This window comes from Hyperolius riggenbachi, chromosome 6 (assembly GCF_040937935.1).
Source record: "Hyperolius riggenbachi isolate aHypRig1 chromosome 6, aHypRig1.pri, whole genome shotgun sequence".
Taxonomy (NCBI): Eukaryota; Metazoa; Chordata; class Amphibia; order Anura; family Hyperoliidae; genus Hyperolius; species Hyperolius riggenbachi.
In genome coordinates, this window is record NC_090651.1 from 72,272,113 (window position 1) to 72,289,201 (window position 17,089).

At 44.0% G+C, this 17,089-nt stretch overlaps 1 protein-coding gene across 1 annotated transcript in view; it reads left to right on the forward strand.

Annotated features, from left to right (window-relative positions):
• PRDX1 (peroxiredoxin 1) overlaps positions 1-3,296 on the forward strand; it is a 35,110-nt gene extending 31,814 nt beyond the window's left edge. The window contains exon 6 of the mRNA XM_068239504.1: positions 2,993-3,296. Within this exon, the coding sequence (XP_068095605.1) occupies positions 2,993-3,078 (86 nt within the window). The 3' untranslated portion in view covers positions 3,079-3,296. The remainder of the gene's footprint in view (positions 1-2,992) is intronic.
• Positions 3,297-17,089: the final 13,793 nt, after the last annotated feature.

The window sequence follows — 17,089 nt, forward strand, 5'->3', positions numbered from 1 at the left end:
TGGTTCAGTGTCTGGAGGTTGGAGATGCAATGTATGAAATTTTCTAACGAAGCATGGTAATAAAAACACTTAGGGGTTGAAATTCACGTTCAATTGAATCTAAATAACTTTATGGCAGGCTGTAAATTCTTTCTGGGATGTTTGTTTTCCTTTTAAAAACATTTTATATAGTAGGTGTGAATGGTTCTCCCCCCCCATATAAATGTGTGGTGCAATGGGTTTGCATTTGAGTACAAGTGCATCAGTGTGAACGAGTAAATGGGTTCCAATGGAGAACTGTGTAGTGCTGGCTCCTTGCATTAGCAGAAAGGGATATAAATGCACATGGTGGAAATTAATTGTAGCTTATTCAAAACTGAACTCTTTTTCCACAATGAACTGCAGATTGTAATGTAGAGGCAGCTAAACAGGTTTGCTGCTTACAGTACTTGAGTTCTTGGTACTGGGGTATTTATACTTACCTGGGGCTTCCTCTAGCTCCATGAGGTGTGTGTGTGTGGGCTCTCTTGCTGTTCTCCCTGGCCGCTCCGTTACCTTGTAATCTCCTCCGGTAATCTGACCAGTTGTGTACTGCGCAGGCACAGAAATGCACTCTGGCACATGAGTGCGGTGGGGGTGCACACGGTACATGCTTCGAGTGTAGCCAGCCAGATGGGATTACAAAGCAGTGGAGCAGCTTGGGAGGAAGGCGAGGGAGCCCATGCACCTCATGGTGCTGGAGTAAGCCCCAGGTAAGTATAAATTCCCTCAGTAACGAAATTGCAGGTTTCCTTTAATCCATTTTGGCCCCCCGCAGCTCACAAATGATTGAATGTGCTTATGGAAGAAACGAAAGGTAGTGAAATGGCACAATTCTGTCAGCTTTGAGCGCTGACTGAGACATTGTTTTCAAAATGCTTCTGTGGAGTTTACCAGTCCTTACCAAATTGCTTTCCTAAAATCTTGTGGCTCCTTGCAACTCCTGGACTTGTACTTGTTAAAAACAAGTTAAAACTGAAATCTTTCAGATGCTGTCATGGAACCCAAAATATACTCGATGGGCAATGAGTGCTCAGTCCATCTAAAGTGGTATTTTAGTCATGGGTGGGGCCTGATGGCCAGAGTAGTTCTGTTTTATTCCCCTCCTTCTTTAAACAAATAAAACATCACTGACAGTGGGAGGTTTTCATAAAGACATTGGTGGGAGTAGAGCTGGGAACTCGAGCACTAAATCTCACCATGATCCCCAAGAACATAGTCTTCAGTTGAAATTTCCAGCATCCACAACTACATAGGAAGTATGTACTGAGAAAAGAGAGCTGCAATTGTGGGGAAGTGGCTTGAGACTGCGGCAGATTGCTAAAGACCTCTCGTTAAACCCTTATCCCAGCTGCCACACTGTAACAGTATTTTATTTTCCACTTACTGCCCTGCAATTTGATTTTTAGATCACTTGTGTTTTGCAATTTATAATGACACCACAAGTAGCACACTGCAGTTGCGCTCTACACGTTCAGGATTGCAACGTAATCGCGGTCATGGAAAAATAGAAAGGAATGCAATCTTGCCGTTGGCCAAGATCTGTGTCTTGAAATACATGGCAACTCCTGTCAGCCAGATCTAGGAAGGCCTATATGCTTACTGGCACTGAGTGAGATCCGGGGGAGAGGGGAGATCCGGGGGGAGAGGGGATAGGAACTACCTAGTCTTCCCTGGAGTGGGCACATCCTGTGTGGAGTTCAGTTACCACACTGGTGTGTGTTTCACTTAAGGTGGCCACATACCATACAATTTTTAAAATATCTGTTTAATTTAAGAATTTCAATAAATGTTTCTGACTATAACCTTTCAAAAATATAACCAGTGTACCACACATGTTCAATTTTGTCCCCAATTATGATAAAAATGATTGTCAATTTATTAATCTATACACCTTAGCAATTTTCTCTGATTTTGCAATCTAACACCCCATACAATCTTTAGAAAGATTTAAGAAAAATATCTGGCATTCCAGTTCAGTAAAAAAAACCAGGAAATCCAATAAGATTTTTCAATCGAATGGGAAAACTTTTTTTTTTTGAGCCGATTGTTATCAAATTGCCGTAAAATCGGATCATTTTATTGTATCGTGTGGCCACCTTAAGCCAGATTCAGGCACTACTTATGTGCATGTCTACAGCTTTTCAAGGGCAATCTGTCATGCCTCCACTGCGGTTGTAATATGTCGTGACATTAGGAGGATCATTGCCTGTGGGACTACCAGATCAGAGCAGTGCTTAAATTTGTCGTACGAGAAAGCTGCAATTGCTGACAGAACCTGCAGTGAGACGTACATAGTCTGCATATGGCAACAGTGGGGCAAAGGATCCAGAGGCCCCCCCCCCCCCTTATGTATACTGCCTTGGGTACACTTTAAAGCAGTTCCGACTGGATCTTCTTTCAAGAATACTGGCAAGTCTGCCTTAATAGATCAGCTCCAATGCTCACTATTTGGGCTTTTGTATTTCCCAGCAGGATGCTGGAGTCGAATGAAATTATAAAATGAATCCTACTCCTTGTAAATACTGTCAGTGCAAATGCGCAGAGCCAAGTGACAAAACCTAGGCTTGCGCATAGAGATTCTGGATCTTATCCCTCACACATGTGCACATCCCCACTCACAGGTGGCAGGCAGCAGCATATGCGCACACATCCTTCCCACACATGGTGACCTGGACATGCATAAACTTGTAGACTTATTATTCTTACAGCTGTTTCAGACTACTTGGCCATCTGTGAAAAGATAAGCAGGTCTGTGGGTCATGGGAAATCACATCAGTATTTTCTGGTAGGGTAAAAAGTAACCAGTGATATTTGCACTAGTTTTCTATTATGGTAAATCCAGTTTTGGGTGGACTGACCATTAACCATCTCCGTAATTGTATATAATTGTAATTTTTTTGCTATAATTCAGAATGGGAACTCTGTTCTATTTCTATGAACCGCTCATTAAATCCTCCCACTTTTCCTTCAGTCTGCCCAGCCGGATGGACCCCCGGAAGTGACACCATCAAGCCTGACGTCAAACAGAGCAAAGAATACTTCAACAAGCAAAAGTAAGGGCAAGAAGTGCTGCCCCTCGTAGCCCAGCCTGACTGCCAGCTCTGCCTCAGATGGGACCACAAGTGTTTTTCACAAGATGTGGACGGTGTAGATAATAGTTGTTACTGACATAAGTGGTTTCCGTCGCTGGGTTGGTAGTGTCCATGTTGTATAATTTCCTTTTGTTTCTTATAGTGCTTTTGTAAAGAGAATAAAGTTTTGAAATTGGCTGTGTATATCCAAGTCGTGAAATCTCAGCAAGTGATTTGAAAAATGTAACTTAAGACAAAACTACTTTGGGATAACATGAAAGTTACAATCTATTAAATCATTGCGGTCTTTGAGCCTGTTCATGACAAGTGAGGGGGGGTGTGTGTGTGTGTGTGTGTGTGTGTGTGTGTGTGTGTGTGTGTGTGTGTGTGTGTGTGTGTGTGTGTGTGTGTGTCTTTTTAAACCATACCAGTTTCCTGGTGTCATGCTGCTTTTTCATGCATCAGTAATGATGAAACAACTATGCAGCAAATCCAGGATAAAGGCGAAAGAGGCACCCAGAGAAGATAAACTGCGTTAAAACAAATGAAGAGCAAAAAGTGGCTTACCTCAATGAAGACCTTGAGTTATGTTATCTCTTCTGTAGTTAACTGCTTTTTGTAGTTCACTACAGAAGAGGTAACTTAAGTTACTTCCTCTGTAGTTCTTTCCACACGCAGTTAAAGGGAACCTAAACTGAAAAGGATATGGATTTTTCCTTTTAAAATACCAGTTTCCTGACTCTCCTGCGGATCCTGTCTCTCTAATACTTTTAGCCATTAGCCACAGTCCCTGAACAAGCATGCAGATCAGGTGCTCTGACTAAACTCAGACTGGATTAGCTGCATGCTTGTTTCAGGTGTGTGATTCAACCACTCCTACAACCAAAAAGATCAGCAGGAAGCCAGGCAACTGGTATTGTTTAAAAGGAAACATCCATACCCCTCTCAGTTTAGGTTCCCTTTAATTAACAGTCTGTCTTTAACTTTAGAATTCTGGAGTTATTTTAAGGATTGAAGAGTTAACTTTAGAGACTTCTCCTTAACTTAAAGAGAATCTGTATTGTTAAAATCACACAAAAGTAAACATACCAGTGCGTTAGGGGACATCTCCTATTACCCTCTGTCACAATTTCGCCACTCCTCGCCGCATTAAAAGTGGTTAAAAACAGTTTTAAAAAGTTTGTTTATAAACAAACAAAATGGCCACCAAAACAGGAAGTAGGTTGATGTACAGTATGTCCACACATAGAAAATACATCCATACACAAGCAGGCTGTATACACCCTTCCTTTTGAATCTCAAGAGATCATTTGTGTGTTTCTTTCCCCCTGCAGCTATCTTCCACTGAAGTGTCAGGCTATTTCTTCCTGCAGAGTGCAGACAGCTCTGCCTGTATGTAATTCCTCAGTATGTGAAAGCCCAGCCAGCTCAGAGGAGGATTTATCCAGCTTGTAAAAGATAAGAGAGAAGCTGCCCTAATCTAAATAATACACAGGCAGTGTGCAGAGACGGGCCTGGAGAGGGGAGATGCATCACAGAACCACAACACTGAAGAACTTGGCAGCCTTCCAGACACAGGCTGACAAGTCTGACAAGAGAGAGATAAGTTGATTTATTACAGAGATGGTGATAGTAGAACGTGCTGCAGTAAGCCAGAACACATTAGAATAGCTTTTGGAACTTGTAGGATGATAAAAAACAGGATGCAATTTTTGTTACGGAGTCTCTTTAAAGACAGTTAACTTTAGGTTTGCCTGAGGTAAAATGTTTCCGGATTACTGCATGCCTTATCACCATGGTGATAACTCTAGAAATGTTAAAGACAGGAGATAAGCTTGGTGAATTGAGGCCATATTCACATTTTAGAATTTTATTGCACTGGCAATGCGTTTCGTGGGTGTATACCCACTTCCTCAGGCCAAATAGCAGTGCCTAATAGTGCTCGTAGCCACAAAGGCACATTTTATATACTTCTGGTACTGTGACATACTGCACCATTTGGGCTCCTGTTGTCTGTGTTTTTTTTTTTTTGCAGGGTGCAATTTTTATTATCCCTACTTTTTGTACTCGCAGCAAATCCAGTTGAACCTAAGCCAAACCTCTGATCTTCATGCTTGTTCCAGGTCTATGGCTAAAAGTATTAGATGCAGTGGATTGTCAGGACAGCTAGGCAATTTGCAGTTTAAAGGAAAATAAATATGGTGGCCTCCATCTGCATTCAGGTGTCCTTTAACGTGTTCCTAAAGTCAGTTTCACTTACCTGGGGCTTCTACCAGCCCCCTGCAGCCACCCTGCGCCCTAAACGGTTATCTGTTCCCCCACTGCGGCTTAGTTTCGTTTGACTCCTAGCAGGAGTCGGTGGGCCACTGCGCCTGCGTGGCCCTTGCTACGCGTAACCTTTGTGTTCTCATCCGCAATAGTGTTCTGTGCCTGCAGAGGCTGATGGAAGCCCCAGGTAAGCAAAACTTTTTTTCTTTGACTTTTGTATCATAGTTTGCATCAGACTAAAAAGGTCACAAAAACAGAAGCAAATACTTCCAGTGGGTCAATGAAGATGTCATCTTTGTCCTTGGACAGCCCCCAAAAGTCTGTTCCACGGACAACAGTCAGTGTGCATCTGTTCCACCCCTGGAAACAAAGTATGCACCTTGCCTTTAAATAGCAGGCCTGCTGAAAAAAGCCTTCAGTTCTGGTTTATTTTTTTGAGCGCTCGCTGGTGCACACCAAGAGCGCTTCTGAGCACTCTTAAAAACTCCTCTGCTTTGAAAAGCACTTGGCTAATGTATTTGAATGGGATGGAGCACACCAGAGCAAATTTTTTTTTTTTTGGTTAAACGTGGGTCCTACCGCATTTCCGCTGATATGAGGCATTCGGCCTCAATGTTATAATTATTAGGCAAGTTGTATTTTTGAGGAATAATTTTATTATCGAACCATGTTCTCAATGAACCCAAAAAACTCATTAATATCAAAGCTGAATATTTTTGAAAGTAGTTTAGTTTGTTTTTAGTTTTAGCTATTTTAGGGGGATATCTGTGTGCAGGTGACTATTACTGTGCATAATTAGGCAACTTAAACAAATATACCCATTACAATTATTTTTACCAGTGAAACCAATATAACATCTCAACATTCACAAATATACATTTCTGACATACAAAAACAAATCAGTGACCAATCTAGCCACCTTTCTTTGCAAGGACATTCAAAAGCCTGCCATCCATGGATTCTTTCAGTGTTTTGATCTGTTTACCATCAACATTGCGTGCAGCAGCAACCACAGCCTCCCAGACACTGTTCAGAAAGGTGTACTGGTTTCCCTCCTTGTAAATCTCACATTTTATGATGAACCACAGGTTCTCAATGGGGTTCAGATCTGGTGAACAAGGAGGCCATGTCATTAGTTGTTCTTTTATACCCATTCTTGCCAGCCACGCTGTGGAGTACTTGGACGCGTGTGATGGAGCATTGTCCTGCATGAAAAATTTTTTATTTTGAAGGATGCAGACTTCTTTCTGTACCACTGCTTGAAGAAGGTGTCTTCCAGAAACTGGCAGGACTGGGAGTTGAGCGTGACTCCATCCTCCATCCTGAAAAGGCCCCACAAGCTCATCTTTGATACCAGCCCAAACCAGTACTTCACCTCCACCTTGCTGGCGTCTGAGTCGGACTGGAGCTCTCTGCCCTTTACCAATCCAGCCATGGGCCCATCCATCTGGCCCATCAAGACTCGCTCTCATTTCATCAGTCCATAAAACCTTAGAAAAATCAGTCTTGAGATATTTCTTGGCCCAGTCTTGTTTCAGCTTGTGTCTTGTTCAGTGGTGGTCATCTTTCAGCCTTTCTTATCCTGGCCATGTCTCTGAGTATTGCACACCTTGTGCTTTTGGGCACTCCAGTGATGATGCAGCTCTGAAATATGGCCAAACTGGTGGCATCTTGGCAGCTGCACGCTTGACTTTTCTCAGTTCATGGGCAGTTATCTTGCGCCTTGGTTTTTCCATGCTTCTTGCGACCCTGTTGACTATTTTGAATGAAACGATTGATTACGCTTCAGAAGCTTTGCAATTTTAAGAGTGCTGCATCCCTCTGCAAGACATCTCACTATTTTTGATGTTTCTGAGCCCGTCAAGTCCTTCTTTTGACCCATTTTGCCAAAGGAAAGGAAGTAGCCTAATAATTATGCACACCTGATATAGGGTGTTGATAGCATTAGACCACACCCCTTCTCATTACAGAGATGCACATCATCTAATATGGTTAATTGGTAGTAGGGTTTCGAGCCTATACAGCTTGGAGTAAGACAACATGCATAAAGAGGATGATGTGGTTAAAGTACTAATTTTCATAATAATTCTGCACTCCCTGTATATATAAGAAAGTGGAAAAATCGCTCTGAAAAAAGCTAGATCAGAGCAATTTTTCCAAGTGTTTGTTACAGAAGCTGTTCAGTTACAGCTCTACTATAACAAAAAATACTACACTAAAATGCTCCAAAAATTGCTAGGCATCGAATAGGAAAATCGCTTCAAAAAGTCAAAAGCATTTGCGATTATGCTTGCACTTTTTGATGTTCACTGGCCCCAAGGCCTCTTTTTCATGGGCAGCAAAATTCCTCTCAACTGCTTGCTGAGCACAGATTAAATGCCCATGGAAAAAAGGCTTGAGTGGCAATGTGGATTCTGACGCTTTTTTTTTTTTTTTTTAAGATTGTGGGGTATTAATAAAGGACCTAATGAATGAAAAGGCAGATATGGCACTAGAGAACTTGGGAGTCTGTAGCTTCATTTAGACCAGCCATTTCATCCATTTGTATAACGCAAAATGTAAGTGTGTGGGTGTAGGGGTACAGAGTTATATTGGCTCAGGTACCTTGGTAGAGGAAATCTGTTTCCTGTGATTACTAAAGCAGAGGTACTCCTGGTGGATGCAGCAGCAGACTAATTGAGATCTGATACTACCTCAGCACCACCTGTTTCTAGCTGCTATGTCACCAATCCCATCGCAACTTTGCAAATGTATGCAGCATTGTATCGCCTGGATCCGTGTGGACAGTGGCATGAAGGTCAGTGCTCCTCCATGCTGCCTTTTTCTCCCTTCCACAGCAAATCAGTGCATGTGTGAGATCTCACCCAATTCCAGCGTGGGAGTCCTTTCTTCTCTGCACTCTCCAATAAGCAGAGTTAATACCTGCTAACGATGTTTTGAACAATCCTTCAGGGCAAGGTGAGACGTCGCCCCTCCCAGACGCAGGAACAGACAGCACTTCCCCTATAAAACATTGAAACAGTCTACCCTCAGTGCGTTTTAGACAAGTACCCGACAGGTGAACAATCAACTAACCCACACAAAGTGCAACTATTTGACATATACAAAACACCCGGGTGGGATCGTTGCCCTGAAGGATTGTTCAAAACATCGTTAGCAGGTACTAACTCTGCTTTTTTCCCACAATCCTTCAGGGCAAGGTGAGACGATTAACAAGTAATACAACCTCAGGGTGGGACCACCGCTTGGAGAATCTTCCTTCCAAACGCTTGGTCATGAGCCGATAATGCATCAACTCGATAATGGCGAATTAATGTAGAAAAGGTTGAGCATGTCGCCGCCTTGCAGATTTGTTCAGGTGAGGCTCCTGCCCTATTTGCCCATGAAGCTGCCATAGCCCTTGTAGAATGGGCTTTAAATGAAGCTGGGGGATCTACCTTCATTAAGGCCCATACACACGTCGGATTTGCGCGGACGGGTCGTTTGAACGTTCCGTCGTTCGCACGTTTCCGCATGAAATCCGTCGTGTGTACAGACTATCGTTCGGGAGATAAGACTGGTTACCAGCGATCCGCCGGGCGGATCGCTGGTAACCAGTCTTATCTCCCGAACGATAGTCTGTACACACGCCGGATTTCATGCGGAAACGTGCGAACGACGGAACGTTCAAACGACCCGTCCCCGCAAATCCGACGTGTGTATGGGCCTTTACTCTGTAAGCCTCAATAATAGCTGACCTAATCCAATTTGCAATTGTAGATTTAGATGGAGCCTGTCCTGCACTCTTACCTGAAAACAACAAAAACAATGAATCTGATTTCCTAAAATCAGCTGTCCTGGCTAAGTATTGTAATACAGATCTTCTAACATCCAACGTGTGAAAAATTATTTCTCACAACTTGGGTTCACACAGAATGTAGGCAAAACTATATCCTGAGATCTATGAAAATTAGACATCACCTTTGGACAAAATTTTGGATCAGTCTGCAGCACCAACCTGTCCTGAAAGTCCTGAAAATAGTGATTTTTAACTGATAAAGCCTGCAATTCACTCACCCTTCTTGCCGAAGTTATTGCAATCAAGAAAACTACTTTAAGTGTGAGATTCTTAAGGGAACAATCTGCCAATGGCTCAAATGGCCCTCTAGATAATTTCTGCAATACTATAGATAAATCCCATGGAGATACATACGGTCTAAAAACTGGAGATTTCCTTGATACAGCTTTCATGAATCTTAACTTTAAAGGAGATGAAGAAATCGGAAGAGCCGACAGCGCCGATAGAGCTGCCATCTGAACTTTTAATGTACTGACCGATAATTTCTTATCCCATCCATCCTGGAGAAAATCCAAGACTGCTGGAATAGATAGGTTATTAAATTTGGACTTTCTTAACCAAAGGTGGAAAGTCTGCCAGTATTTTAAATAGATCTTTCTCGTAACCTCCTTACGACTTCCAATCAATGTCAAGGCTGCTTTATCAGACACTCCTAGACTCTTTAACCAATCTAACTCAGGATCCAAGCCGCCAGATTCAGGCACTCTGGGTGAGGATGCCACAGGTCTTCCTGAACCAGGAGATCCGGCATCAGAGGGAGCATCTAAGGCTCCTTGACTGCAAATGATTTCATCATCGCAAACCAACTCCTTCTTGGCCAACGAGGCGCAATCAGAATCATGCGTCCTCTCAGTTCTCTCCATTTCATGAGAACTGCTGGAATCATGTTTAGAGGTGGAAAAACATAAATCAAAGGAAAGTTCCATTGGTGATTGAACGCATTTACTCCTACAGCATTGTCTCTCGGGTTCAATGAATAATATTTTTGTACCTGCGCATTCTCCTGTGTCGCCAACATATCCACGGATGGTGTTCCCCATCTCTCTGTAATCTGTACAAATATTCTCTTGTTTAAAGGGACTCCGAGCAGTGCAGAAACTATGGAAAGATGCACATCATTTCAAAGCTCTCTTTCTCCTCTTTCCAATGATATATAAACCGCCACCCTACGCCTTTTAGTTTTCGCTATTTTCGCGATTCAAATCGCGGCCGCGATTTTGATCGCGAAAATAGAGAAAACTAAAAGGCGTAGGGCAACGATTTAGGTGTCGTCAGAAAGAGGAGAAAGAGAGCTTTAAAATGATATCCATCTTTCCATAGTTATATTGTATTACACAGGGCGACTTTTTGTCAAAGTCAGCAGCTGCATTCAGCAGAATGGAGCTGCTGACACTGGGGAAAGTGTCGTCCTGTGTAATACAATATAACTATGGCTTGATGGATATCATTTTAAAGCTCTCTTTCTCCTCTTTCTGACGACACCTAAATCGTTGCCCTACACCTTTTAGTTTTCTCTATTTTCGCGATTGAAATCACGGCCGCGGTAATTTCAATCGCGAAAATAGCGAAAACTAAAAGACGTAGGGTGGTGGTTTATATATCATTGGAAAGAGGAGAAAGAGAGCTTTAAAATGATATGCATCTTTCCATAGTTTCTGCACTGCTCGGAGTCCCTTTAAGGACCATTCTGAAGTCAGAATTGCATTTCTGCTCAATTTGTCCGCATCTATGTTTAATGTGCCCTTGAGATGGATTGCTCTCAAGGACAACACATTCTCTTCTACCCAAAATAAAATCTCTTCCGCTTCTACCTGCAATAACAGGGACCTCGTGCCTCCCTGTTTGTTTAGGAATGCCACGGTCGTAACGTTGTCTGACTGTACCAGGACATGCGATTGATACAGAATGGCCTTTGCTTGAATCAAAGCCAATTTCACAGCTTTCAATTCGCTCCAATTCAAAGACATTTGGGAATCTGTCTTCGACCATTTGCCCTGGAAGGCTACATGACCCACATGAGCCCCCCAGCCCCACGCACTTGCATCCGTGGTTAAAATCTGACCTACTGGATCTTTCCACAGTCTTCCTTTCAATAGGTTGGCTTCTTCCAACCACCACTGAAAGGACAATAAGACTGACGTTGGAATTGTCACCCGAACCTCCAGACTTCGAGGCTGACCGGCCCAATTCTCCAGCAAAACCCGCTGGAGTCTTCTGATATGAGACAGCGCCCACGGAAATGCCACTATTGTTGAAGACATCAACCCTAACACCCGGGAGACCAATCTTAGTGTAGGTCGTACTCCCTCCTGCAACTTTTGCACTGCCAATTTTACCTTCTCCACCTTTTCCCGTGGAAGAAACAATTTTTGATTTAAAGAATCTATCAAGTTACCTAGAAACACCATATTTTGGCTTGGATCTAGGCATGATTTTTCTTGATTTATTATCCAGTCCAAGGATTGTAAATGATCCGACACAATCAGCAGATGATGTTTTAACTGTGCCTCTGAATTTCCTAGTATCAGTAAGTCGTCCAGATAAGGCACTACAATGACTGACCTTTCTCTTAATGGAATCAAAGCTTCCCCTAGAATTTTCATGAACATCCTTGGAGCGGAAGTGATCCCAAATGGGAGGCAGAGAAACTGAAAATGCATTACTTGGTCGTTTAACCTGAGAGCAAATCTCAAGTATTTCTGCAACCTCTTGTGAATTGGGACGTGCCAATAGGCGTCCCTGAGGTCCAGAGATGCCATGAATGCTCCGGGAAATAACAGATCTCTCACTGTAAAAATCGTTTCCATTCGAAATGTTTTCTTTTTCATGAATGGATTTAGTTTCTTTAAATTTAGAATCAATCGAATCTTGCCAAAAACTTTACCAGAAAAATTGTCGAGTAAAAACCTTCTCTCTATTCCTTTCTTGGAACACTGCAAACCACATTTTGATATAACATACTTTGTAGAATCTGTAGGATTTCTGGCAATAGACCCGGATCCTTTGGAGGTTTTGAAACAATGAATCTTAACGGAGGGGGCAAAGCAAACTCTATTTAATAGCCGAATCTGATTGTCTGACGAATTAATGGACTTTTTGCCATCACCAACCATCTGTGGGAAAAATATTTTAGTCTCCCCCCTACCGCCATGAATGAGTCATTATGGCTTTACCTGAGATTCAGAGGGTTTAGATCTAAACCCCCCTCTCCTAGACTTGTCAAAGAACCATCTTTTGACTCCCTTCTGCTCACTAGCAGGCTCCTTTTGGTTTATGAAAAAACCTCTTATTTGCCACTTTCTGTTTCCTAGGAAAGGTCTTTCTCTTATTTGACATCCTCTCCAGAGCCAAGTCCAAATCTGGCCCAAATAGTAAATCTCCTGAAAAAGGCACACCACATAGTCTATTCTTGGATGCTAAATTACCATCCCAAGTTTTCAACCACAGTGCTCTGCGTGCAACATTCACCAGAGCCGTGGATCTAGCGGTAAATCTGACGGCTTCTGCAGAAGCATCTGCCAGATAATTAGCTGCTTTATTAAGAATTGTAACAGATTCTAATAACTGCTCAACTGAAGCACCTGCAAGAATGCTAGCTTTCAGTTGATTAACCCATAATTCCAGTGTTCTGGCTACACAGGTAGAGGCTACCGCAGGCCTAAAAGTGGCTGCCATCGCCTCCCAGGATCTTTTGAGATAAGCATCAATTTTCTTATCTACCGGATCTTTAAGATCCCCTAAATCCTCAAATGCCAAATCACCTTGTTTGCAAACCTGAGAAAATGGAGCGTCTAATTTTGGACATTTGTCTCAGAGAGCCGAATCCTCGACAGTGAAAGGAAATCTGCATTTGACTGATATGGATATGAGCAGTCTCTTCTCAGGATCCTTCCACTCTCTGAGAATAGACTGCTTAACCTCCTTGGCGGTTAATTTTTTTTTTGCAAATGAGCAAAAAAATCGTTTTTTTAAATTTTTTTTGTTTGTTTCATGTAAAGCTACCAGAGTGGTAGCTACATGAAACACCACTAGAGGGCGCATGTGGCCCTCTAGTGCGATCGTCGCCGGCATAGCAAACAGGGGAGCGCGTATATAACGCGTTCCCCTGTTTGGCTTCTCCTGTCGCCATGACGACGATCGGCATGACGTCATGCGCACTCGATCCAGCCCATAGCGCTGCCCGGAACTCATTGGTCCGGGCAGCGCAGGGCTCTGGCGGGGGGGGGGGCCCTCTTTCGCCGCTGCGTGCGGGCGATCGCCGCAGAGCGGCGGCGATCGAGCTGTGCGCGCGGCTAGCAAAGTGCTGGCTGCGCGCACAGCACTTTGAATGGGGCGAATCGCCCCAGCAGGCCCTGAGAAATCCTCCTGCGCGGCATAGCCCGAGCTCAGCTCGGGCTTACCGCCAGGGAGGTTAATAGCATTGTGGACAGGAAAAGTAAGACCTTCCTTTTCCTCCATCCCCTTATATAATTGATCATGTATGGATAAACCAGATACTGCATCCTTATTCAATTCAAGCGTATCATTGATAGCTGCAATTAAAGCTTCTGTATCCTCCACACGAAATTTGAACCTAGAAGATGTCAATTTCAATCTCCCTCGATGCTGATTCCCCTGAACTAACACCTGCCTCCATTTGATCCTGATTCTCATTCTCTAACATGATTAGAAACAGTAGTAGCCTGAGAAGTAGAGGCACATGCTACTGTTAAAGAGGATCTAAAGGAAGCCAATGAGGAATTAATCTCCTCCCTAAAAGCCTGCAAAGTCTCCTGTACAGAGGGACCTGACTGCTCTCCTAAAACTTTATCCATGCACTGCTGACACAAAGTTTTAGAATATGGCAATGGCATCTTAACGCTACACATAGGGCATCACTTATAGGTAGGAGGAGGCCTCGCCTTATCCCCTGAATCAGCTTGTTTAGCCTGAAAAATAAGTATAAACAAAAAGCAGATATAAGCATAACCCAAATGCACATTAGCGTATGGCTCAGAAAGAGATCCCATACTCTCACCTTCTGAGCGGCTGGGCTACTCTGTCTTATCAGGCGCCGACATCCTGGAGGAATCCAGCAGCCAAGACAGCAGTCTCTCCACTGCAGAGTAACAGTAATGCCAGCCAGCCTCGCACCGTGCACTCTATATACTTCCGCTTTGAACTCACGGAGGCGGGACCAGAAGTGACAGAGAGAAAGCCTGATAGGCTAAAGCGCATACCTGCCGGAAGATACGCGTCACAGGAGAACCACGCGGACAATCGTCTGCCATGCGCCTCCCCACGCCCAGCCAGCAACAGCACGCCAGCGGCTTACCTGCCTTTGCGGAACCGACCCCATCCAGAGCGGGAAAGAACGCCATGCCCTCCAACATTTAGGAGCAGAAAGGTAGGCAAACTTCACTTTGGAGTCCAGCGTGAAGCGAAGACTAGATGGCCTCAGTACCACCATCTCAGCCGCCCATGGAATTAATACCTGCAGCCCAGCACACAGGCTCAACCCCTAGGTGAGATGCCGACCTGCCTGGACGCAGGAACAAACAGCACGGAGGGTGGACTAACTGTTTCAATGTTTTATAGGGGAAGTGCTGTCTGTTCCTGCGTCTGGGAGGGGCGACATCTCACCTTGCCCTGAAGAATTGTGGGAAAATTTTGCTTTGCCTGTGTCCTGGTTTTCCTGCACGCCATGTGAGTTCCCCTCGATGTGCACAAAGACCAGGGTGGAGACAGAGCCAACCAGAATGATCACAGAACTGCAAGACAGTGCAGAGAAGGGAGGACTCCTACATTGGAATCAGGTGACATCTCACACACATTGTGCTGGTCTCTTGTGGAAGAGATGAGGGCCAAGCGACGCAAGTTCTGGGGCAGTGATCTGAAAACTTGGCTCTCCAGCATGCATTGCAGGAGTCTGACAGCCACAGTCATGATTCATAAAGGCAAATGCATTGTGGGACTTATAGTTTTTTAACAGCTGGAGAGCCAAGTTTGCAGATCACTGTTCTGGGGGAACGGAGAGGGAGGATTCTGGTTATTGCAGTTGGGGCCCCAGACTCTGCATGTGCCTCATTAGCACAATACTGGTTATACTGCACTGATGCACAATTATGTGAATGGGATGTTCAAAGCTCTTGTCAGTGCAGGTGTGAAAAATAAGCAACTGTTCCAGCCAGGGCTGGGGAGTCGGAGTTGGAGTCAAGGAGTCGGGGCAATTTTGGGTACCTGGAGTTGGAGTCGTTGATTTCATAAACTGAGGAGTCGGAGTCGGCTGATTTTTGTACAACATCCACATCCCTGTTAAGTATTAGACTAAGGATTCTGAGCCATTTTGGGTACCCGGAGTTGGAGTCGGAGTTGTGATTTCATAAACTGAGGAGTTGGAAGATTTTTGTACCGACTCCACAGTCTTGGTTCCAGCTCTCTTCAGCTATTCATGCAGGAAGAGGAAAGAAACTACCCAGGCTGTTTGTACTGACCACTACAGCAACAGAGTACACATTTCAGACTTGAAAAGAGATGAAAAATTCACACTTGGCTGTAAAGCATTTGTGTAGTACAGGTAGTCCTCGGGTTACGAACGCCCTGACTATTGCTCCGCCCTGTCGATGACATCACGGCGAGCGCCGGATTGCAGCGAATTAAATGTTTTAAAGTACATTTACAGTGATCTAAAGACGCCATTTGTGTGTGGGGAGGTGAGCAGATGCCTACCGCACACCTCCCATGTCCTGACGTCACCCTCTGCATAACACCTCCGTGTCGCTAAACAGATCCACTCCCTCTGACCTGGATACTGTTACTGCGCTGCGCATGCGCAGTAGTATGCCAGGTCGCCACCTCCCGGCTTGCATCAGAGGGCATGGATCTGTTTAGCGACACGGAGGTGTTTTGCAGAGGGTGACGCCAGGACATGGAAGGTGTGCGGTATGTATCTGCTCACCTCCCCACACGCAAATGGCGTCTTTAGATCACTGTAAATGTACTTTAAAACATTTAAATTGCTGCAATACGGCGCTCGCCGTGATGTCATCAATGGGGCGGAGGAATAGTCGGGGCGTTTCATACACGGTTTTGACTTGAGAACAGATTCAGGTTAAGAACGAGCCTACAGTCCCCATCTCGTTCGGTAACCGAGGACTACCTGTACCAACACACGTTTAGGCCCTTTTCAAACCTAGTCCATTGCGTCACTACAGACACTCATCACACTGCAATAACATTCATATGGGACTTTCACACAGTGTGGTGCGGCGGGTTCTGATGCAGTAATGCACTACATGCTGTGTATTAACCTGGTACTGTGTACATTACAGCTGTAGCGAAGCATTCTTTCATTGTACTGTATGGAAGCAAACAGTTTATCAGCGCCAAGGAAATAGAACATATGATCGCTGCTGAGAATGAACAACATCCAAAGTTCACAAAATTAGTATTAAGATGTCAGCGCAGATCAAAGAGAAATAAATACAGTCAAAGCTTCACCACAGTGATATTCCAACCTTGCATGGTCTCGTGTCCAACCATCGCCAGAAAAGAGTAATAGAGGCTTACCAGCTGCCAACAACCCACATTATAAGGTTGTAGGTCTTGCATTCAGTGGTAATCCTAATGAACCTCGAGCAGATATGGATCCAAACTTCCACCACTCCCTCACTCCGATATATGGTATGGTATCCAGGAAGGCCAATATATAAACACAACAAAAACAGCAACTCTAAGTGTAAACTGTTTATTGTAAAAACAATCGGTATAGACCATAAAAAAAAACAAGATAAAACAATGACTTATGCTGGGAATACACGGTACGTTTTTGAGCCATTTAGATGGCTCGATTGATAATTTCCGACATGTCCGACCTCCCGCCTGATCGATTCCGCTTAGGGAACAATGGGAA